Here is a 24,728-nt window from a genome sequence, read left to right as displayed (position 1 = left end):
GAACACAATTTGAGATGCACAGCGGAACTTCCCCTCACTTTATTATACAGGTTTACTAAAAGGAGACATTACTTGGAATATGTAGTAGGAGGAACAGAATCAGCAAGTCAGAGCAACTTTATAATGAACATTTTAATTAGTCTTTTTTAAAAAAACACATTTAATTATATATTTCTGTAAGTGACTAGAGTTTGTTTCTCTCCTACCTGCCATGTGGTAAAGAGATGTATTATAAGCTTATTTCTGATACTGAAGAGGAGAATGAAGTGAAATCAAAAGTGTTCATTCCATTGGACAAAAACAGCAGCTAAAGATCTGACTCGGTAAATAGAATAATAATTGGAATATACATGCTTTGGAAGAATGTGCCTCCTTCTATTCAAAGACTTGGAACATGTTTAGATAACTGTCACTGATATATTTCACATATTTTTTATTCCTCTAGAAAATCATTCTATTCACACTAACACTGCAAAATTAAACATACTCAACTATTATAAGCACCGTTCCTCAATTTAAAAAAAAACTTTTTTTTTACAGTATTTAAGACCAAAAGAATTCCTTCTGTTCATCCCAATTATATAAGTATTACTACCACTACCTATCTGATCTTTTCAACACCTCCACAAGTCTCTTGGACAATGGCACTGCTGGCTGTCAAGCAGACTGATGGCTTTCACTGAGCAGCCTTCTATGTAAAATTCAGAATTCACTTTAACAGTCATTTGAACTGTCACTGTATGAATTATGGACTGAAGCACATTCTGCTTTGCCATTTCGAAAGGAAAGCTTCTTGTGAATATTAAACTAGAAGTGGGAACAGCATTTTCAAGTCAAATGATTTAAACTACATACCTGGGTTTAGAAGGAGCTTTAAAAAACTATTTTGTTTCCATGGAGAAAAACATCTCAAATTCAAATGATCTTGTACTTTTATTATAATAATGTATATATGTATGTATGTGGTGCACATATATATTCATAGCTGTGACTTTTTTTTCTTTTAAAAATATCTTCCTTATATTACAGAATAAAAATTCTTGGAGCCTTTGTGTAAACCACGTGTGTTAAATAATACAGGAAGATCCAAAATGAATTGAAGACATGACTTTTTCCCTAGAAAGTTATATGTTATACCTGAAATAACATGTGAGTAATTATAAAACAACATCATGATATGTAAAATATATTGAATAGCCTGAGTGATTTCAAAGATTTCATTAGTAACTCTGGCTCTGTGTTTGGTTTTGGGTCCAATCATGAAGCAGGGGGATGACGTGAACAGGAAGAGATGCCAGGAAGCCTCAGAACGTGGTGTGATACCAGCAAAGGCAATGAAGTGGATATCAGCATGGGAGGTGGGGAGTGATTTCTGTGAGTAACTACAATGACTAAATTTCAAAAAGCTGTTTAGGAAAAATTGATGAAGATATTATGTGCTCACAGACTGGAAGAATTAATATTGTTAAAATGTCCATACTACCCAAGGTAATCTAGAGATTCAATACAATCCCTATCAAGATTCCAAAGGTGTTTTTTCACAGAAATAGAACAAACAACCCTAAAATTTATATGGAATCATAAAAGACCCCAAATAGCCAAAGCAATCTTGAGAAATAAGCACAAAGCTGGAGGCAACATGCTCTCTGATGCCAAACTATATTACAAAGCTATAGTAATCAAAACAGTAAGGTATTCGTATAAAAACAGACACTAGATCGATGGAACAGAATAGGGAACCCAAAAATAAACCCATGCATATATGTTCAATTAGTTTACAACAAAGGAGGCAAGAATATACAATCAGGGCAAGGACAGTCTCTTCAATAAATGGTGTTGGGAAAATTAGGCAGCCACGTTGAAAAGAGTGAAACTGGACAACGATGTTACACCAGGCAAAAAATTAACTCAAAGTGGATTAAAGACTTAAACATAAGACCTGAAACTATGAAACTCCTAGAAGAAACCATAGGCGGTAAGGTCTTGACATAGGCCTTGGTGATCATTTTGAATCTGACACCAAAAGCAAAAGCAACAAAAGCAAAACTAAACAAGTGGGACTACTTCAAACTAAAAAGCTTCTACACAGGAAAGGAAACCATCAACAAACTGAAAAGGCTGCCTACCAATAGGAGAAAATATTTGCAACTGATAAATCTGATAAGGGGCTGATTTCCAAAATATATAAAGAATTCATACAACTCAATAGCAAAAAAGCAAGCAATCTGATTTTAAAAATGGGCAGAAAATCTGAATAGACATTTTTTCAAAAAGACATACAGACGGCCAAAAGGCCAATGAAAGATGCTCAGCATCATTAATCATCAGGAAAAAGTTAAACAAAACCACAGTGAGTGGGGCGGTGGTGGTGGTGGTGGGATGAATTGGGAGATGGGATTGACATGTATACACTGATATGTATAAAATAGATAACTAATAAGGACCTGCTGTATAAAAAATAAAATTGTAAAAAAATCAAACCACAGTGAGATATCACTTCACACCTGTCAGAATGGCTATTATCAAAATAACAAATAACAACTGTTGGAGAGGTTCTGAAGAAAAGGGAACCCTCGTGCACTGCTGATGGGAATGTAAATTGGTGCAGTCCCATGGAAAACACTATAAAGTTCTTCAAAAAATTAAAAATAGAACTATGATATGATCCAGCAATTCCACTTGTGGGTATTTATCTGAAAAAAAGAAAACACTTACTCAAAAGGATATATGCAACCCTATGTTCATAGCAATATTATTTATAACAGCCAAGATATAGAAACATCCTAGGCGTCCCCTGATGGATGAATGAATAAAGAAAGTGTATCAAATATATATGTGTGTGTGTGTGTGTGTGTGTGTGTGTGTGTGTGTGTGTATATATATATTTCAGCTAAAAAAAAAAGAAATCTTGCCATTTGTTACAAATGGTGTTGGGAAAATTGGGGAGCCACATTGAAAAGAATGAAAATGGACAACGATATTACACCATGCAAAAAGTTAACTCAAAGTGGATTAAAGACTTAAACATAAGACCTAAAACTATAAAACTCCTAGAAGAAAACATAGGCGGTAAGGTCCTTGACATAGGCATTGGTGATCATTTTGAATCTGACACCAAAATGGTGTCAGATGGACCTCGAGGGCATTCTGCTAAGTGAAATAAGTCAGACAGAGAAAGACAAATAAAGTATGATCTCTCTTTCATGTGGAATCTAAAAAAACAATAAGTTTTTTAAAAAAGAAAAAGCTCATAGATACAAAGAATAGATTGGTGGTTGCAGAGGCTGGGAGAGGGAGCAGGAGAAATGGGTGAATTGTTTGTTTTAGTTTAAATAAATTGATTTATTTAAAAGAAAAAACTGAGCCTGCAGTTTGAAGACATTAAAAATGTGTTTTCAGGAAAAAAAAAATTAATGGAGGAGTCGGTTAATGAAGAACATTGAATACTGGGCTGAGCATTTTAAATTTTACATAAAAAGCATCAGTGACATGAATATTATGTTAAATTATGTTAAGAAGATTCTGATGAAAATGCTTAAGTTGAATGAGACTTGAGCTGGCCATGGAGATTACTGGAGGTGGGGTGCAAAGAACAGGCGTGGAACAATGAAGCATGCTAGCAAGAGCTATATTAATTTAAATAAGAAGGAATGAAATCCTAAAAAAATAATAGATGGAGATCAAGAACTAACTAAAAAAGCAAGCTGAAAAAATAATACAAAACTACTGTGAGTTTTGAAATGCAGAATTCTGGAGGATTATAATGATATTGGTGATGGTGGGTAAACTGAAAAAATATTCTAGTTTGAGGTTATTTGTATCAATTAATTAGCAACCAGAAGTCTGCTATAAAAACTATGTGCTTAATATATATCTCTATGTATATGAAGATATATAGGGCTATATAAATAACTAAATTCAGGATATTTACAAAGTCTTTACATAATGTTAAATTGTACAATATTTACTTTAGGTATTTGTGGGAAAATAAATGAATTAATCTAACCTTTGTGAGGAGGTGAGAATAACTACAATTCAGTCTTGTGTTTTGGTTAGAATCTTGGTAGATTCTCCATGAAGTGAGTCATCCTACCCACTACTGAGTACATTTATACTTCAGGTTCACAACGAAGAATATAACCCTAAACTCTTTGCATTCTTAATTATTAATCAAAGCCATCTATATAAAAAAAGTTTTTAAGGAAGATTACATGAAAGACTCAGTAACCTCAGGAGTTTCTCTTTTTTTTTTTGTCCTAAAAAATGTATCTGAAATACATGTATGTGTGTCCTGTAGATCTACTTTAAGGGAATAATTCTTTCTAGTTATATCAGCACCTGACAGTGAGATGTCATAAAAGTCTTATGAAATTTGCTCTTCTTTTATGACAGGTAAGTGGGTGAGGATATTGTACACTAACCAAGATCCATGGGACCAATGTCCTTTCAATTTGAACACCAAGGAAAGCTGTGTTTCTCCTGAACTGCTGGTTTATTTCTCATCTTATGTGACCGATCATGTCTTTGCTCTAACTCTGTGGTCCCTCTCTGGTAACTACATAGGAACTCATGGAATTCCTATTGTGTACCAACTCTACACCTGATTATTTTTACCCCCTTATTATATTTTTCTTCAGCTGTTTTTATCTATTTATGTTATTGCACATATTTACGTGAACCATTGCAAATCTTTTTTGGAACAGGTGAAACATACTAATAGGTACACCTAAATGTTAAGGCCTCCATCAAGTAATTTGACATTACCACATTTAGATGTCATAACATCTCTGCAAGAGGATTTTCATGATCACCGGCACAATTATTGAGAAAAATGAATTCCTGGTGGGTACAAATACCTTAGGGAGTAGAAGTATAAGTAGAAAACCCCAAAGTTCTACTGAGAAACATTAAAAAAACCTAGCCATATCAAAAGAAAGGTAATTGCTGTGAATTGTTGTGACTCCTGGGATATCAATTACCTTTAGCCTATTTCTACTATAAATAAATAAATAAATAAATAAATAAATATTTAAATAAACAAAATCTCTGCTTTGTTTGTTTCACTAATTTCCTATTTCAATCCGCTTTCTTCAGACTGTCCAAAGCAAAGTGCTCTATATGGAGAGGGGAAAAATTATTTTCTCCCAGAAAATGTTACCAACTTCAAAAATTCCATAACTTTCCTGGAGTTACTCATTGTCATGCTAACCTAAAGGGATGCAGATGCTATGTGATTCTTCTACCTTCCAAAGCATTCACATTTGTTTGCGTTTTGTTCTTTCTGTTATTTCACAGCATTAAATCACATCTGTTTAGTTGTAAACATAGGGGGTAGGCATAATAATTAGATTCTGGTTCTAGCTCTTAGGATTATGTAACTTGGAACAAGTCATGAATTTCTGTACCTCAGGACATTCATCTGTAGGAAGGGGAGGATACCAGATTCCTCAGAGCTGGTGTGAAGATTCAATGAAGTAATACATGGGACATGCTTAGAACAATGTGTGGCGTTCTATACCTTCTTCAATACCATCACCTATTTTCACTTCCTCTTCTGTATTTTCAGTAAAGAGGTGGAATAGCACAGGAACTCTTGTGGAGAGATAGGCAAGAAATAGAAACATCATACAAAAGCTTCCATCTACAATTTGCCAGTGTCATCATCCCACGGTGTGGTTGTGACTAAAGTCATTGCCATCACTCCTGACTGGAACTTGTGCAGCTTACTAATCACCAGATCCGATTCCTAGGGGATGGAGTGGTATTTCAATTTTGGACAGATCTGACACAGCAGGTTGTCCATTATGAAACCACACATCTGGTCCCTCTTGTTAATAACTGGTTGTTTGCAAAATGTGGACAATCTGCAAGTCTTCCCACAGGGAGTTAAATGAGGTTGAAATGTGTTAATCCACTTTTATCCCTATTCACACAGTGATTTACAAGATGGGTTAAGTGTGCCCCCGTAATAATTCATCATTCTGTTTCTGTGCAAGGTCCACTGCAAGACAGCCAAGAACAAGCTGTCCTTTAGTCCTTAGTTTCACTGGTTTTCGGCTTTGTGCGCAAAGTCCATTTCTTGCACATACATAGTGTGAAAAGTAGAAATAATACAACCCTGAGTTTAAGAAATGCACACACAGAGGGAAATGATTCTCACTCTTTAAAGCCATGGCATAATTGCAGTAGTGCTGAGAGGACTAAAGCACAGTCCAAAGAGAGGCCCAGTTAAGAGTCTGAACAGGAAAGGGGTCTAAGAGTTGAGACTTGCTGCCAGGCAACAGCGCCCTACAGACCAGCCAAGCTTGGCAGCCTGGGTTTCTGTTTCTACTTCCCTTCACTGCTTCTATTTGTCAAAAAAAGACAAAGATAAATATGATCAATCCAAGACAAAATCGGGGGGGGAAATCTCACTGTCCCCGGTCTCCCTTTTCCGCGGATCTTCTTCTCAGAATCCGCAGGAGTATTTCCCCCCTACTCCTTTCAGGTGACTAGGACTTTCCAGCCTCTACCGAATCCCTTTCCCAACTCTAAACCCATCCCCACTTCCCAGCCAAAGAGGACAGGTAAATCTAATACCACTGGAGCACTCAATTAGTTTACACAAATGATTTACTTTTCCGAGTACGTGCAATGGTTCTTCCTTCCCTTGAAATTATACTACATCTCAGATTCTCCTTAAGAGAATCTAGTTCTGGTTATTGAGGAATCAAGGTCAGCTATTTTGAATTCACTCTTCTGCTTCCAGATGATCAGATATGAAGGACCCAATGCCATTCTTACAGCGCTTTCTTGCCTTCACAATGCCTGGGTTTTTATTTATCTTCTGCAAAAGCACGTATATGGTCACGCTTGCCCATGAGAGGTGTGCAATCAAATATCACAGTGGCTCAGGGTCATGCAATACCCAGACACTGTGACAAATTATGAGGCCAAGGTAACCTCAGCTCCTAAGGAACCATAGCCTATGCTCTGTAATACATGAGTGTATAACAAAACAACAGTGACAGAATACAGAATATTGGAAAAGTTATCAATATTAATGATTGTTTTAGGCGAAAGAAAACCAATAATGTGATTTGGCTGGCAAAGTAAAGCTCATGATTGCAAAATGTGGCAAGTTTAGTGCTCGCTTCGGCAGCCACATATACTAAAATGTGGCAAATTTCTTTGTTTCTACGTTAATTAGAATCAAAGTACAATAATCATTATAAATGCGTATTAGGTATAAATATTTAATATGGATTATATTAAATGTTTGACAGATTAACAATGTTCTATATTTTATTGAATTGCAAGGGTAAAATATCTATGCTCAGTCTTTATAATTTGTTCATAAAGTTTGGTCATTTGCTTACAACTTTAAAAACCTTACATACCACCACCATGACTACCAGAAAGAAGTTTCTGGCTCAGCTTATCTTTATCCACTCTACTTGGGCAGTACACTCAGTGTGAAAGGGGACTCCAAGTCCCCGCCCACCACCTGCTTCACTAACTTCCTAGTTTTTACAACTCCACACAGCCAGTTTGAATTTGTACTGAGGTTGAGATTTTCTCAGTGCTACAGATGCACCTTTTTCTTTTTACTCTGTTCTCCAAGTAGTTTTCTCTTAAAGTGCAACTTGATTGCTGTCTAATGATCAAGATACTTGTGAAAAAAAAAAATCATGACCTATTAAAAAGAAATCCCATATCCAGTCAAAAATTGTCAAAGGGTAAAAGTAATTGTCCTTCTGGATTATTACCTATTACTTTTACAGAGAAATTTTAAATTAGCAACTTAAGACTCAGGAAAAGCATTAGTTTAAAGACATCTTGATTGAAGGTATTAAATACAACTCAGAAAAGGCCACCCTTATTAAATTTCAAACTATAAATATACAAAGCTACTGGTTAAATTTCACTGTAAAAAGTATTTCTTTTTGTTTCATTTTCTAAAGGCAACTTAGGCAAGCATGGCACATAAGTAAGATAACGTTGGCAATACATAAATACACTAATAAAAACAGATGAACCATCAATGACAAAATGATATATAAACATATAAATGATAAACAAGAGCATGATTTTTTTTGCTTTTTTTGGGGGGGGGAGATGGGGGGGGTATAGTTGTTTTACAATGTTGTGTTAGTTTCTACAGTCCAGCAAAGTGAAGTAGAGTTCCCTGTGTTATACAGCAGGTTCTCATTACTCATCTATTTTATACATATTAGTGCATATAATGTATAATCTCCCAATTAATCCCCCCGCTTTCCCCCCTTGGTGCCCATATGTTTGTTCTCTACATCTGTGTCTCTATTTCTGCCTTGCAAACCGGTTCATCTGTACCATTTTTCTAGATTCCACATATATGGGTTAATATACGATATTTGTTTTTCTCTTTCTGACTTACTTCACTTTGTATGACAGTCTCTAGGTCCACCCACATCTCTACAAGAGCATGATTGGAAAAAGCCAATAAAAGTATCGCGTTCACTATTAACCTAGCTACAGGTACACGTGATGACTAAAGATATTGTTAATTTTTATTTTGTACCAATAATGAAGACCAAAATAAGCTTTCATTTGTATTACTTCTCTTACTACCTTTCAAATCTATTTTTGCAGAAGTTGAGTTACATTACTAACAGAGAAGGAAAAAAGTATGTTAATTCTGATAAAATAATAACTTAGCTGAAATCATTTTCTTGGTCATCCATCTGGATTTATGTCTTTCTACCCATCCTCAAGACTAACTTGAAGCTGCAGTGGAGAAGCTGTTTAGTAGAAAGTTTAATCTCCTTAAAATGTCACATACCTTATGGGGAAAATGAAATTGCTACATGCCAACTTCCTTCACCCAAGATTTATTATACATAGAGGTATCTTGAGAAAAGTGTAATACTCACAGAAGAGGTATTACAAATAAGTAACCATATACAAAAAGTGGACATGTAAGACTGGTTAAATGGTATCAAATTAAATTCCAATAAATTTGAAAAGGCATATTTCAATTTTATTAATGAGTAGGTAAAAAGAAAAAATCATGTTTTTACATAAAATATGAATGTGAATTATTGGTAACTATTGAAAAATAATAATGATTACACTACATTTCTCTCTGCATTTTATATATTTTATATATGTATATATGTAAAGTCAATTTTTGCAACATTACCTACTTCAGCAGTAGGTAATTTTTTATTGCCTTATTCAAGGAGATTTCTCTTAATATAATAGCGCTAAAAGACACCAAATAGTCTGGGTTTTCTGATAATAAATGCTTAAATCATTTTTATAGATATTGCATATGCATGGTTGGTTCCACTATATAATTAAACAGTAAAAATAACATTTCATTCTTTTTAATAACACTTAAAATATTTTAAAAGTATATTTACTGACCTGAACATAAAAACTTAGAATAAGTTTTCCATTTTCCCAATTCAATTAAGTTTTTCAATTCAAATAAGTTTTCCATTTTCCCAATTCAATTTGATTATATAAAGTCATATTGCATATTTTCATTGTATGATATCTAAACTTACACATATTCCAAAAGCTATCCAACATTCTCCCCATTTTATAAATACTTCTCAAACTATTAATCGATTGAACTGTACCCTTTGTTCAATTTCTTTTGTTTTCAATTACTACAATGCATTAGGTGACTTGCTTGCATTACTTTAAAATTCCACCTACAAAATATGAAAGATATACTTAAAATTACTGGAGTTGCAACACTTGACCAAATATCTGAAAACTAGAATAATGTTAATTAAATAAATGGCCTACTCCCATATGACTGCAACTGAGAATTGTCCATTAACAGTAATTTATCCACAGCTGTGATAATTTATCCACATCAAGTGCACTGTGTTCCAAACTTTAAAATTACTGAGTCATGATGAAGGATGAGAAGGGCTTGTCCTAACTGCCTAAAGGCATTTAAAACCTAAAATTTACCAATCTTTAACTGTAAGAGAATATTCTAAATTTTTATTGCTTTATGAATCTTAGAAACATTAAAATAGAAAAAAAAAAGTATTTTAACACTACAATAATTTTACATATTACAGAATGGCTCCCATATAAGATCAGTTAAATTCTGTCTCTACTCATATTGGTTTAAATCATAGAGTAACTTTGATGATATTAAGTATTCTAAATATTAAATTCAAATATATTTAGATTTTGAGCCATCTCTAATATAGTGATTTTAGCTACTGTATTTTCAAGCCAACACTGAAAGGATTATCCTATCTACAAATGCTGGATGGTCTTCTTGACAGTCTTAAAACAGAAATTCTGCAAGGATATCATCATAACATAAGCAATACTTTCAACATTCTGGGGGAAAATTCACCTCGAATTATATCTGTGAACACCTCCTGATCAAGCCCTGTTTCATATTCTTTCTTATATTCATCCCAAAGCCTAATTTAATGAGGCCCTCAGATGTAGCATGTATTCAAACATTAGCTGATTGGATAAATGACCATTAAAGAAATATTATACAAACCATTTAAATTAGATTTTTGTGTTCTATTCAGGATGCCAAAAAAGTAAACACGCATTATATATACAACAGACATCCCTAAGGCATAAGCAGTGTTGTCATTTAGCAACTCTCAAACTTATTCATGGCCTCCCAGAACTAAGGTTATTCCTGTGCTAAATTATCTTCACTGCTCTAACTCTTTTCCCTTCCGTGCTACTTAGAACAGGATACCAGAACGCAAATAAGGGAGAGGTAATTATGTAAGGATGCACTGACCTATACGTTACATAGTCATTCCATATATTTCACATAGAATACAGACCTATCACATATACATTATACATATACATACATATTGCACGTATTTTAAGTGTGTGTCTGTTTCCCTACCAAAAGGTGGTACAACATAAACGTAAGTGAACTATCCAAGGCTAGTTCACAGACAATCTACGGTGTGGAGTACACACTTCCTGTATCCTGACAGACCCACCAATATTCCCTCTGTAACAATACCCCTTCACACATCAGTGATATGCCTCACTCATTTTCACATGCCAGAACACCATATCCTACTAAGATTGAATTTAAAATTCTTAAAATGAAGGGCAGGGTAGAAAGTGTCTACTTTCCTATCATCTAATTCCCCCGTCATTTCTAGGATGTGACTCTAGATGGGGAAGGTATCCAGCCTGATCCAGGTTCCCCCAGAAGAAGACCTTGAGTTAAGGATCGAAGCCTAAATAGCGTATTTGGGAAATGATACAGAAAATACCAGTTAGGGAGAGGGGGAAGGAAGCCAATAAACTCGCAGTACCAAGCCAGTTATCACCGTGAGCCAACTAGAGCTGAGTCCCATTGGACACAGTGTAGAGAACATGCTCCAGAATAAGCCCAACCAAGGAACTAGGAGGCTAAGGTGTTTGTCTAACACATCCGTATTTACTCAGAGGCACTTCTGCCTTGCTCTCCAAGAGGCCCTGCTGTGCACCTGAGGCCAGGAGAAAACAAACAAAAAACCTCAGACAGGCAGAGGGTGTTCATATAAAATATCCAGAGAACATGGGCAGAGCACTAAATGCATCTGTTGTTAGAAACCGTCTACTTATTCCTGTATGAAAGACTGCTTCCTCCTCGACTCTGCAGGAATTGAGTCCACAAGGTAACTGAGTAGAATAAGATTGCTATTCAGACTTAATCACAAAGAGGAATTTGTCACAATACTAAAGACAAAAGAGATGACTTTACTTATTGCATATTAATTTAAGATTCCGAAGAAAATTTTAAAAGTTGCAAACTTCGAGTCGTACGTGAAAAAGGGAACTAACATGGAGAGCACCTCACCTATATTAGATGCTGTAAAATTATTCTTCTAAATTCAAATTTAATTAAGTGGAGGGAACTTCGGAGCTTCTTGAGTAATTTCAGTCACAAAGTCATCTTTACACTTGTAAGATATGTCACCAACACAAGTATTTAATTTCCCAGAAACTGAGTTTCCTAGTCCTTCCTTAAAATAATTACCTACAATTCAGGGACTATGTGAGGATCGACTGAGATAACACATATCATAAGTTAACATATACATGTGTTTACATATATATATAAATATATGTTACCCACACACATACATATAAGCATATAACATACAGCATAGTTAACATATAGCACTAGCCAAGTACTTAGTACCAACTAAGTGTTAGTTTTACAGAAATATCTTACAGAAATAAGATTACTGAATTTCATAATGGCTGAATGACTTGCCCAAGGCTACTCAGGTAGTGAAGAAATAAGCATAGGATTGAAACCTGGGTCCCTATTAATCAAAGGCTCTTGTCTTCGAAGATGGACAACTAATAGAACCAAAGCTAAGTTTTCACGGAGCCACAAAATTACCTTTAAAGTGGACCCACGTTTGGTTCAGTAACAATACCTCATTTTTACAGTACATATGGCCTAATTTTAAAGTTAAAGTTGGTCTAGCATAAACTTTCATTATAATACGTATTTTAAATAAACGTGCAAAACTTTTTTTAACATAGCAACGACTCATTTAGGAAGCAGTCAACTAACCAAAATTCTTAATTCCTGAAATATAACTGCAGCACCCCTAGAAAAGTGAAGGCAACCACATTACAATTAGTATCTTGGATACGATACTAAAAAAACAAACAGTGCTACCACCACCAGGTCCAAAATATGTACTCTATGTGCTCAGCCCAACTCACACTTTTACTATGAGGATTTCTATTCTACATGATGATCCTGACCTCCTGAAATAACAAATACAGATCCAATTACTATGAACACCTCACTGTACTTGATGAGCCATTGAGCTAAGTTAATATAGTTTATCTAAATGTCAATTAGCATTGAAATTTGTTTAAATATTCTTTTCTTCATCTTCAGTCAACCAGAACACCTTACATTCCAAGCATACTCGTAAATTGGTATTTGTTCTTTAATTTTTTACCAATATATATGTTTTTGCCTAAAAAGAAGAGATTGAACTGAAATATTATCCTCTACAAAACATCCATACCCCTTTAAATTACTAACATGAGACCAAAGAAGAAGTCCACAATTGATGCTCAAGATAAAATCCCCTGTGTGTAGGGTAGGGGTTGGTATTGAGAGCTGAGATGGGAAGGAAAAGAAGGAAGGTACTTCCCAGTGGTTGAACAAGGAGATTCTGAATGGGACCAATAATGGATCTTTTATGCAATTAAAATAGAACATCAACACCAAACTGAACTTTAAGGAAACATTTCAATTGAGTTGAAAGACTACTTAGTGTACACATATTATTTTAAAACAAGGAAAAGTGGCATGTGATACCTAAATGACTATTCTGGAAAATACTAAACTCAATGAAACATAAAATGTGCTTTTTAAATAATAATAAGAAGACATAGCAAGAGGAATTCCAGAAGTTTAACGAGGCAAAACAGTGATGCTATAGATAAAACACATGAGCAATATTTTGCTAATAATAAATATTTTAGTTTTGAGACTTGGTTTTAATTTTGTGACATATGCACTATTTAGGTTAAGTACATTATTTATGAAAAGGTTGGATCATACTATACAAACACCATTATTAATAATAGTCATAGTTACCCGTTCAAAGTGAGTATTTTCCATTGTCAACGCTGTCACTTTCACTAACTACCTGTTACATATTTAAACCAATTGTCTACCTGCGTCTTCAGATGTTTAAAAAGCATAAAATTCCCAGTGGCAGGTGTCTTGACACCTAATCAAGACAAGACTGACACGGAGTAAGTAAACAGGTGGGTGCAGGTGATTTTAAGTTTCTAATGTGCTTTTTCAATCAACTTGGATGCATTTCCGAATTTGGGTAACAACACCTAAGGAAAAAAAAATGAAAATTGACTGGCACTGATAATTGCGTGCCGTTTGGATGTAATTGTACCTCTCACGCCAGCCTGATACACACCCTAAGAAAGCACAGATAGACAAAAGAATAAGCACAAATAAATGCAACAAATACATTGCAGGGATCAGAAAGTGAAAAGGCAAAGAGTTCCTTGCCTACAGCAATTGCTCTAGAGAGTCAAAATGGAGAGACACATCAAAGAGTCCCTTTTCCTCCCTCCCCCAGCCTCTGGCTCCTTTCCCTCCTCTCCCTCCTTTTCCCCTTCCAGCCTCCCCATCCCTCCTTGTTCCAGCTGTATCTACGGAACCACATTGCAGCACACCACTCACCTGTCGTCGTTCTGCCATCCTTGGTCCCCTAGCAGCAAATCCCGAAACCTGTACCTGGGAGGCAGAGGTGGCACTTCGCTCTCCAAATCAACCATCCTTCCTCAAAGAGTGGGAAACGTAAAACAACGAATGGAGGCGAGGAGGACGAGAGAAAGAAAATATTGCCGAGTAGAGGGCGAGGACTAACGAAATGCGGGAGATGGCCCGGAGCAGGGGAAGGGGCCTGGGATGGGGGAGGGGGGTCTGCTCCCAGCCGGAAGCTGAGGCTGAAAGGGGCCGGCTCCTCTCTCCTGAGGGTGTGATGGGGATGATGCAAACCCAGCCCAAGAGCAAAAGTCTGGCTCTGACAAGAACCAACGCTGCCAAGGAACCGCCCCCAGGATCGGCGCCGCCTCTGGTCCCCAGGACTCGGGGGAGGCGGGAATGCAAAAGTTACTTCGCCCAAAAGAAAAGAGAAAAAACGCGCCCGGGGATGGGGGAGGGGGTCTGCTCCCAGCCGGAAGCTGAGGCTGAAAGGGGCCGGCTCCTCTCTCCTGAGGGTGTGATGGGGATGATGCAAACCCAGCCCAAGAGCAAAAGTCTGGCTCTGACAAGAACCAACGCTGCCAAGGAACCGCCCCCAGGATCGGCGCCGCCTCTGGTCCCCAGGACTCGGGGGAGGCGGGAATGCAAAAGTTACTTCGCCCAAAAGAAAAGAGAAAAAACGCGCGGTGCCTAGAAAGAGGGGAGAGGGGTGGGCGTGCGCTCAGCGTTAGGGTGAAGCACTGTCCCGCACGGCGGGCGGCGAGAGCCTCCTCCGAGGACAGCTCCGGGCAGCAGGTCCCCTCAGGCGGACGCCCCGCACGGCCGCGCAGGCGCCGGGGGTCCCGGGGTTGGAGTCCCCGCGCGGCGGACGGGCTCCCCCTGTGGGCGGGGCCGCCGCGGAGGCCCCGCCAATGAGACGCCCCTCATTAGCATAACGGTGACGGCGGTGCCTGGGGAAGACCAATGGGGGCGAGCCTAATTAGCGGGTTCCGGGGCTCCAGCCCCCTCTCTGGAGGAGGGGGACACGCGCGCGTAGAGTGTCCCCAGGTCCCCCAGCTCGTTCTCCTTGGCCGTCTCCAGCCAGGTAGGCGGGGTAGAAATGGCACGTTCCGGGAGAGGGAATTCCCGCTCCCAGCCCCAGGAAAGTCTTAGTCTTTTTTCTCGCTGGCTGAAAGCAAGGGAGGTGTTTCCCTGATCCTGGAAAAGAATAAAGGGCCACTTTAGGCCGCTGCAGAGAAACGACTAATGCATGGAGGATGACATACTAGGAAATGAGGGCTGCTGCTACGCGTGGTGCTGTGGGCTTCCAAGTGGCCTTCACCTTGCTAGGTGTGCTCCTGTTAGTGGCCCACGCTGTCAGAGGAGGGGTGAACCCGAGGGTGCACAGCCTGTTTTTCAGTATGGACCGCAGCTTATGGGAACCTGCTGTGTATACAAGCCCTAGTCCTATTTGCCTATACTGTTTTTCCACCAAGAACCGATTCCATCAGGGTACGTACAGACACCAAATATTTCTCCTCTGAGAGACTCGGGCCTCAGGATACAAGACTGTATCACGGGCCGTGCCCTCAGGAATCTCATCGTTTGCTTGCAGGAACAAGCTTATAAATGAAGTGATACAATATGAGACACAGTAATCAAGCAACATATAAAGAGTTTTGGAAATACCGGTGAGATAACACACTTTTTCATGTATGGAAAGGTCAAGACATAGAAAGTGAACTAAGTCTTCTATGCTAGTTTGCAACTTACTCAAGGGAAGGGAAGAAAGCAATGGAGTGAGGAGAGAGAAGTCTATGAGTAGAGGCAAAGGGATATTTTTAAATGTTTGGTTTATTCAGGAGACAGTGATTAACCTGGTATGATTAAATTCTCAGTGAGGTCATGTAGTGGAGGGTTTAATACAGAACGTTAGAAATTCAAGAAGAAATCAGCAAGAAGGTAATAGCAGATAAAATAGAATGAGTACCTACCTAGATCTGAAGAATCAGTGGAAATAGGTGTCTCTGTCGTCCAGATCCAACCCATTCTTCCAGACCCATCTCAAATGACATCTCCTCTATTAGATTTCCTGATGCGTCCATCTGGTTAAAATGCTTTCTTCCTTTGAACCTTTCATACCCTCTGTGAGTATTTTGCTTGTAGTGCTTATTATATTATGGCCTGCTGTGCATTCTACATCTTATCCCCCTTCCTGTGGCTTATCTCTCTAGCACAGTGCATTCAAAATGAGTAAAATCTTAACAATGTTGAGATGCCTTAAAAGCTTTTAAAGATAGTAAATTAATCTTTTTTCACATTTTCTTTAGCTCCAAAGTTGTGTATTTATTTATGTTTTTTTGCATGAACTTTTGTCATCCCTTTGCCAAATGAGAAAGTTATATCACTACATTGTTAGTTGGGGGGAGATGGAGCGGGAAGAGAGAGAGAGAATATCTGTTTTATATTTTGGACCTTATCATCTGCTATTAAGATAGCTCTGGGAAGTTTACTTTTTTTTAACGTTCCAGGCTAATATTTATATCTTTATTTATATTATTATAGTCTGCCTTTATATATTTGGCAGAAATCTGAAATATTTATGTATCAGTAACAGACTTAGAAGCAAGGCACTAAAAACAGGAAAAAAAATAGCTGTTGAGAGTTAGACTCCTGCAATGCTAGAGATTAGAGAGTAAAGCAACAGCATTTGACTTAAAAGAAAGCTGTGCTATGCAGCAGCTTCCCACTAGCTATTTTACATTCAGTAGTGTATATATGTCGATGCTACTCACACTTTGCCCCAGCTGCCCCCTCCCCCTGTGTCCTCAAGTCCATTTTCTATGTCTACCTCTTTATTCCTGTCCTGCCCTTAGGTTCATCAGTACCATTTTTTTTAAGATTCCATACATATGTGTTAGCATACGGTATTTGTTTTTCTCTTTCTGACTTACTTCACTCTGTATGACAGACTCTAGGTCCATCCACCTCACTACAAATAACTCAATTTCATTTCTTTTTATGGCCGAGTAATATTCCATTGTATATATGTGCAACATCTTTATCCATTCATCTGTCGATGGACACTTAGGTTGCTTCCATGTCCTGGCTATTGTAAATAGTGCTGCAGTGAACATTGGGGTACATGACTCTTTTTGAATTAGGGTTTTCTCGGGCTACATGCCGCTAGTGCAGTATTGTGAAGCAGTTATACTCCAATAAAGATATATGTTTTTAAAAAAAAAAAGAAAAGAAAGCTGTGCACCTTATTTTGGTGTCACCTTTATGGCAGTCTTAATTATTTGGCTTCCAAGTGCCCAGAAAACATTTTAAGAGGGAGCAAGTACCTCAGAAAGAAAGAAAAAAAAATAGAATAAGTAAAAACTTGTTCAACTAGTAGTGTCAGAGCCCAGCTGTTAAGGATACAAAGGGTACAAAGGACCCTACTGTGTCAAAGCAGGTGGAGACCACTATGTGCCTTAAAATTGTCACCGTGAAGAATCTTATCTTCCTAAGTTTAAGAAAATTAAAAGAATAATGCAATCTAACAAATACTATCCTGACATTCTTAAAATATAGCAATATTTGGACATTGAAACTTAAATTTATAATTGGAAGATCCTTTGCTGTCCATTCTATTTTTTTGTCAGTTTTCTGAAGGCAGACTTTTCATTTTTTGTCATTAATTTTGACTTTTAGCTCTCCCACCTGTCTTTCTATACTTTTTTCTCTTTTTTGTCATGTCATTTCCTGCTATTAAAATATATTTTCCTCTTTCACTCTTTTTATCTTGGTTTCCTTTTTTCATTGTGCTCTTTTAATGTCCTATTTCATAGACTCTTTTTCTGTGTGTGTGTGTGTGTGTGTGTGTGTGTGTGTGTGTGTGAAAGCTTTCATCCTACTATAACATGAAATTCGATTTTTAGAAACATTTTTCAACTTGGTTCTGTACATAACAATTTTGCACCTTACTCACTGGTGTTCTTAAGCACCCTAATCAACATCTAGTGTAGATTAGAGCAGTAGACTAATTTGGTCCCATACTACTAAGAGAGTACTCACCAAAAATCTTCTGAATTACAATGGTGATGGAGTAGAGCATGTTAAGGATGAGAATTAGGGAGAAGATTCATTCCCTAGTTTAAGAATTTTTCTTTCCAGAAAACACATTTGAGAATATCTTCTAATTTCTTCCTTTTCTTTAAAAGAAAGAAAATTGTTTTTTTTAAAACCTTGATTTCCAGTACACTGATTGATTATATTAATATTTAAATATAAAAAGAAATGAGGGTCATTCCCATGAGTGAAGAATGATTTTACTTACAAAAAAACAATTTCTTGATAATTATCTTGTGAATAATGAACATAGTTGCAAGCATAGAATATGATGGGGTTTTTTACCCCCAAAATATGTGCATATTATGTTATTTTTATGACAACATTTTCAAAACTGTCAGAGATTATGTCTACCTAGACCTGTAAAAGCTATTTGAAAATAAACTTTAAATAGAAAAAAATAACTTTCTATGTGTTAGACTACCTACTTCATAGATGCTTCATCTGTGTAGGCAGAAAAAGACAGGATAATCCACATCTATTCAGCATCATTAAGCTACATAGCAACATCTCAGTGTAATGGAGAGACATGTGTTCAATTAATTTTTTTAAACAAAGATTCATGGAGTAGTTACTATGAATTGAACCTCTCAAAGTCTTAACGGGGGAGAGGAAGACCATCCAATAGTTACACTAGAATGTGGCAGGTCACACTAATTAGCACTGGCAGCTGAGGAGCTCGGAGAGACATATTCTGGCTTTGGAAAATCAGGGAAGGCTTTGTGGAGGAGCTCACATCTATACTGAAGGATGAAAAAAGTGAGGGAGTAAGAGAAGCATCAGCAAGTATACAGGTACAGATAATGGATATAAGAAAGCAATGGTAATTTGAGCTCAGGGTCTGTATTTAGATGGGGAGGGGGCAGAGAGGAGGGAGAAAAATTGGCAGGAAGATTAGCAGCCAGGAGCTGCCTTCATTTATCATCTGGAGAGGCCAGGCAGGTCATGCCAACAAGTTTGGGTTTCAACTTGTAGACAGTGATGAATCTCTTGAGGATTTTTAAGTAAGTAAGTGACAAAGCCCTGTTTATGTTTGGAAAGACCACCACGGTTAGCAGTGCAGATGATTGATTGGTGGGGAGGACAGGAAGGGAAGAAAGGAGACCATTTATGAGCCATACAGTATGTCAGGAGAGATATGCCAGTTGTCTGAAATGAGGCAGTGGTTACAATGCAGATGTAAAGGAGAGGACAGATTTGTAGGAAATTAGGAAGATGGTACTGGCAGGACTGGATAAGTGAGAGAGAGAGTATGAAATTTAATGGAGAGTGAAGAATCGATGATACTCTCTAGGCTTCTGGGACGAGTAAGCAGGTGAAGAGTTTACTGTTGGGTGAGATAGGAATATAGAAATAGGTTTGAGTGAGAAAATGAGTTCACTCTGAGCCATCTGCAAAAGGGAGAAGTCAAGAATGTTTGAATCTGTGGGTCTGAATATAAGGAACAAATTCTTATCCAGACAGAAAAAATCAGGAAGCATCCTATCGAGGGATAAATGCACCTGCCTCAGGCACTGGGAGAGAAGAGCAGGGCAGACAGAGCCTGCGAAGGTTCCCGGGAGAGGGGATGGGCTGGAGAGGAGGGAGGGATGACAGAAGAGAATTCAGCTTCTACCCCCAGCGTGGAGACGGGTATTTCTCTATTTTCTTAATTAGTTTTATTCTGTGACCCTTGATTCAAGCTAAAATAGATTCTATCTGCAGGAAGAAAAATGTAACAAACCCTGCCCTATATTCTAAGCATGTCCAGCCACATGAGCAGAATAATTTTTATTTCAGCAACACTGAAAAGAGGAAGCAGCAGAGAGAAAAGGAAAAGGCAGGCTATCACAACTGATTCACCAATTCCACCTGGAAAGCACAGGTAAGTAGTTTAGAGGAAAGCCATCTGGAGATTTATGAAGATACTGTGGTAATTAACATGATTTACCCAACACTTCTAGTGGTTTTTGTCATTCTATAACTAAAACTCGTCCGAGAGGCAAAATCTGTGTGTGTACTTTACGGTGGAAGCTTGTCAGGAGTTATATTAATTTAATATATTAATATAATATTTTATTATGAATATATTAAGAGCAATGTCCTCTGTGAGCTTCCTCCTTGCTTCTTTCCCTTTTCTCAAAGCTCTCCCTCAACACACATCTTATTCAGCATCACTCTTAATGATAACACACATCATCTCCCTTTACCTGCTTCTAAACTCTCTTCCTTTGACTGAATTTTTGGAGGGAGAACACGGAGCCAAAGGGGGAATTATTTAGTATCAAATGTGATTCAATACCTTGGAAGCATGTTATCCGACAATAATCCAGGATTCACACCCACATGAGTCTTCTACCTACAAAACAAATATATTTTCTGCAGGGGAAAAAAATCTCCAGCAGGTTTGGAAAACTCCAGTTCTCATCTTCGATCTACCCAGCCTTATGTTGCTAGGGTCCCAAATCCAGCTCACGGGTAGATCAGAAGCACCCTGTTCATGTTCGTTCCTCCACCTTCACCCTTGTCATCTCCAAACCTTCTAAAGCAGGTAATGGCAGCTACGACTTGGCCTTTTTCACAAGGGTTGTCAATTAGTGGGTGATCAACAACCATCTAGTGAGTGAGTGAGAAGCTACATATGTGAATGGATTATGTTATACCTTTGTCATTCTTCAAGCATAAAAACGCACAAATGCTAAAAAATTAATAGCTGCAGTGTAACTGTTTATGCCAGATATTATGTAGGAGATTCACAACAATTATGAAAACCAAATAATTTTGTCCAGTTTTGAAAGATAGGAAAACTTAGATTTTAGAAATCTTAGAAATATATCTAAAATCTAAGAAATCTATCTTAGATTTTTAGATAGAAAACCTTGATTTTCTGACTCCAAAGTGCATGTTCTTCCCAATAGAGCTGAGAAACGTTTATGGTCAATAACTAGTAGGTATCTGGGTTTCCCGATTGGTCATCTAAATTAAAATAAAATTATAAAATTGCCCAGTCAAAGTCCTACTGATCCACCATCATTTACCTCCTTTTCCACCTGAGAGACTTCCCAACACTTGTTTCTTTTCCCTGAACTGTATTCCCCCTTCTTGCCATGGCTGCCTCATAACTTCCTTGTCACGTCATCAGAGAAGACTCTTCTAATCATCCAACACAGAGATGCTCTTTGTGTTTGTGTTTCCCTAGTCCTCCACTCCCACTGTGATCAATATAAGCTCTATGAGGGCAGGGGCCTTGTTGATATTGTCAGCATGCAGAACAGTGCCTGGTATATAGTATGGACCCCAAAACAGAGTTTGCTCAATGATAGAAAGGAAAGTAAGGCGGAGTAAAGGAAGAGAAAATGATTCAATAATCTTGTTGAATAATTGCCTAGATTTTTCAATTCCAATATGGGAAAATTGCATTGCACATATAGATATTATTTTTCTGTGTGTGTACACATGCATGTGCATGTGCCATGCTTAACTAAGTAAGGCATGCCAATTTAAAAAGCGTTTTATCACAGCCTTATATTAGGTGTAATAGGTCCTCTCTCATGAGGGTGTGATTTGAGAAATAGAGTAATGCTTACTTGCAAGAAAGAAAAATTATATGGGGTATGATCTTTGCAATTAAAATGGTTTTACTTGTATTGAAACATTGTCATTAATTTTTTAAGTGATTCCTCCTATTTAGAAATTTAATTTACAAGGAGGAAAACTTTTGGTGATTTCTGTGTTATTTCTATAATATATTAACAACTTACATGGTTACTGTATGTCCATTCCAGTGTTAAAAATGACCCCAGACTCATTTGTTTAAAATTTATACTAATTTGACTATATTTTATATTAAGAGAATAGATATTCTCCTCATTTTGAAGATGATTAGATAGAGGAAATGGAAAGCTAAAATAAATCACTCAATACCCATTTCACTATAAATGATATGGAAGTCCAATTTTCCTGATTATTATGCGGTGTCCCTAGGCTATGAGCTAATAGTAGTAATTTTCTTTGCATATAACATGATGGTGTAAACACAGCACATAATAAAAAAATCAAAGAAATTAGAAAAATCTCACACTTTTTTTTCACAAATAATAGTGTTAGATACATTGAGGTTACTGGTGTTTATGAATACATAAAACTCTGGACACTCATGTATTTTCTTTAGCTATAAAGTTATGTTGTAAATATTAATTATATTGCTTTCATATACCAAATTTTGATCTTATTTTCAGATAGCTGTCCACTCTAAGGTATTAAATGGTAGTTCTGCGTCCATTGCCATCTTGATTTGTACCATTTGAGTATACAAATTATAAAATGTGTATTTACTGTACATTTTTCTATTGTCATATAAAAATAAGAATGAAACAAAACTACAAATACTGATCCTAATGACAAGATGTTGAATACTCGTTGTAGGGATTGAGAAAAGAGAGGGAATCATTAGGCACGGCCATTAGCAACGACTGCTCCGCCTCAGCTGAGCCTTCTATATTCAGTCTTCAGGAAAAGAACAAAATTATAGAAAATTAGATACATCTTAGAAGAGGTTGCAGTTTAAAAGGTGATATATTATTAGTGATTTCACACTTGGTAGGTATCTGAAAAGCTATTATTTGAAAGTAGTGAGTCAGTATATATCTCATTTTCAATGTAAATGCTACCTTTTTTACCCCAGGTCACTCCAACCCGAGGGGTACACAAGTCGTGTCCTATCTTTTACACACACACACACACACACACACACACACACACACACAAATAAAATCTTAGTAAATCTTTTCCTGCAGTTCCATCATTTAGGCTCTGAATTCCAGAAGTGGACCTAGTTTGGCATAAAACCTACCCTTTCCCTTGACCTCCCCGTGCACCTCGTCCCATGGCCCACCAGCCCATCCACCCAACTACCTGAAAAACAATATTCTTTGGTGATCAGGTGTACACGTTCTGCATCTGGACTGCTTGGATTTACACCCTGACACTGGCATTTATCAGTTGCTTGACCTTGGGCAACTTAACCACTGTGCTTCAGTTTCCCCATCTACGAAATGGAATAATTAGAGCGCTTATTTTTTGATGATCAAATACATTAACACGTCTAAATATTTTAGAAGGGTGTTCACCACATACTATGCCATTGTTATTACATGTGTTTTTTCAAAATGTAGGCATCCACATTTTTAGAAGTCTTTTCCTTAATATAAACTCGTCTTTGCTGTTTAGCAACTAATGAATTTAATTACGCATTTCCAATTTCACACAACTGGTTGAACAGCTTTGATTACCTTTTAAGAGATCAACTAAAATATGTACCCTCAGAGCAATTGAAGCAATGTAAAAATATACTAAAATTAAAAAGAAAAAAATATCTGGCTGCTCAGTGATTCTTCTGAACTCCCATGGAAATAATAAATATGGATAATCAGAAAGTACCTTAAATATTCTCGTTAGAAGCCAGATCATGGAGGCTTTTAAAATTAAAACAAGCATCTTGAATTATTTTCACACGCAAAGCAGAAAAAAATATGCACCATATTGAGTTCAGATGCAGTAAGCTGTACATGTGCTATAGAGCTCCATGAGAAATGCAGTTTTTACACTGGCTTCACGCAAACTTTACAGTTGCAGAAAATAAGGATATGGCAAAAAGCAATCTGGAAATGTCATAGCCAAATCAATAATTAGGAGGAAAGGTGACCACCTCCTACTCAAATATCAATACAAAATATATTGAAATACTGATTAGTGTAAAGAAATGCAATATATGATATTTGAGATTATTATGATGAACATTTCTAACAAGGCATTCACCCAGATTTAGGAAACATGAATAAGAAACAACTTTAATTTGTCCTTTGCACTTCTATTTCTTTTTGTTTTGCCTATAAGCCTATACACTCACTTGGATTTAAGCCCTAAGAAAATCACCACGTTGCACAGGGTAGTACAGAAAACCTGAATGCTATTATATGTTAATGACCTGACAGCCAAAGTGAGTTTTCAACTAATTTCTTGAAACATTAGATAATTTTCCTAGGAGTTGACTACCAAATTCTCTAAGATCATGATTTCTCTGTGACTTACCTGTTTTACTCAGATTGTCTTTCCAAAACAATTTATCCAGTTTAATTATACTAGAACATGGTTCAGATAGGACCAAGAATATAAAAATAATAAATCACATAGCTTTGTTTTGAAATTTCCCACCTTCTCATTTTCTTTCAATGCTTTTTTGCTTTGCTAAGCCTCAGCTCCCTGATCACAGATGAAAGACTGATTCCAAATTCCTAGGTGAAATTCAGTTGTTAGAAAGAGCAAACTAGAAGCTAGGTCTTTTATGCTAGAGTCATGTGAGAGCTAGTGAGTAGGAGTGAATCACATAGGAAAGAAAATAAAGTTGCCAAAATCGTAACTC

The 24,728-nt window shown here is 37.0% G+C and overlaps 1 protein-coding gene across 6 annotated transcripts in view; it reads right to left on the bottom strand.

Annotated features, from left to right (window-relative positions):
- The window catches only part of KCNT2 (potassium sodium-activated channel subfamily T member 2), a 395,778-nt gene extending 381,308 nt beyond the window's left edge, over window positions 1-14,470 (bottom strand). For all 6 annotated transcript variants that reach the window (XM_055084010.1, XM_024130664.2, XM_055084011.1 and 3 more), the window contains exon 1: window positions 14,210-14,470. In XM_055084010.1, the coding sequence (XP_054939985.1) occupies window positions 14,210-14,304 (95 nt within the window). In that variant the 5' untranslated portion in view covers window positions 14,305-14,470. The remainder of the gene's footprint in view (window positions 1-14,209) is intronic.
- Window positions 14,471-24,728: the final 10,258 nt, after the last annotated feature.

The sequence above is a fragment of the Physeter macrocephalus genome, chromosome 4 (assembly GCF_002837175.3).
Source record: "Physeter macrocephalus isolate SW-GA chromosome 4, ASM283717v5, whole genome shotgun sequence".
Taxonomy (NCBI): domain Eukaryota; kingdom Metazoa; phylum Chordata; class Mammalia; order Artiodactyla; family Physeteridae; genus Physeter; species Physeter macrocephalus.
The sequence above is the reverse complement of the archived record's forward strand: the minus strand, read 5'-3'. Positions and strand labels throughout refer to the sequence as shown.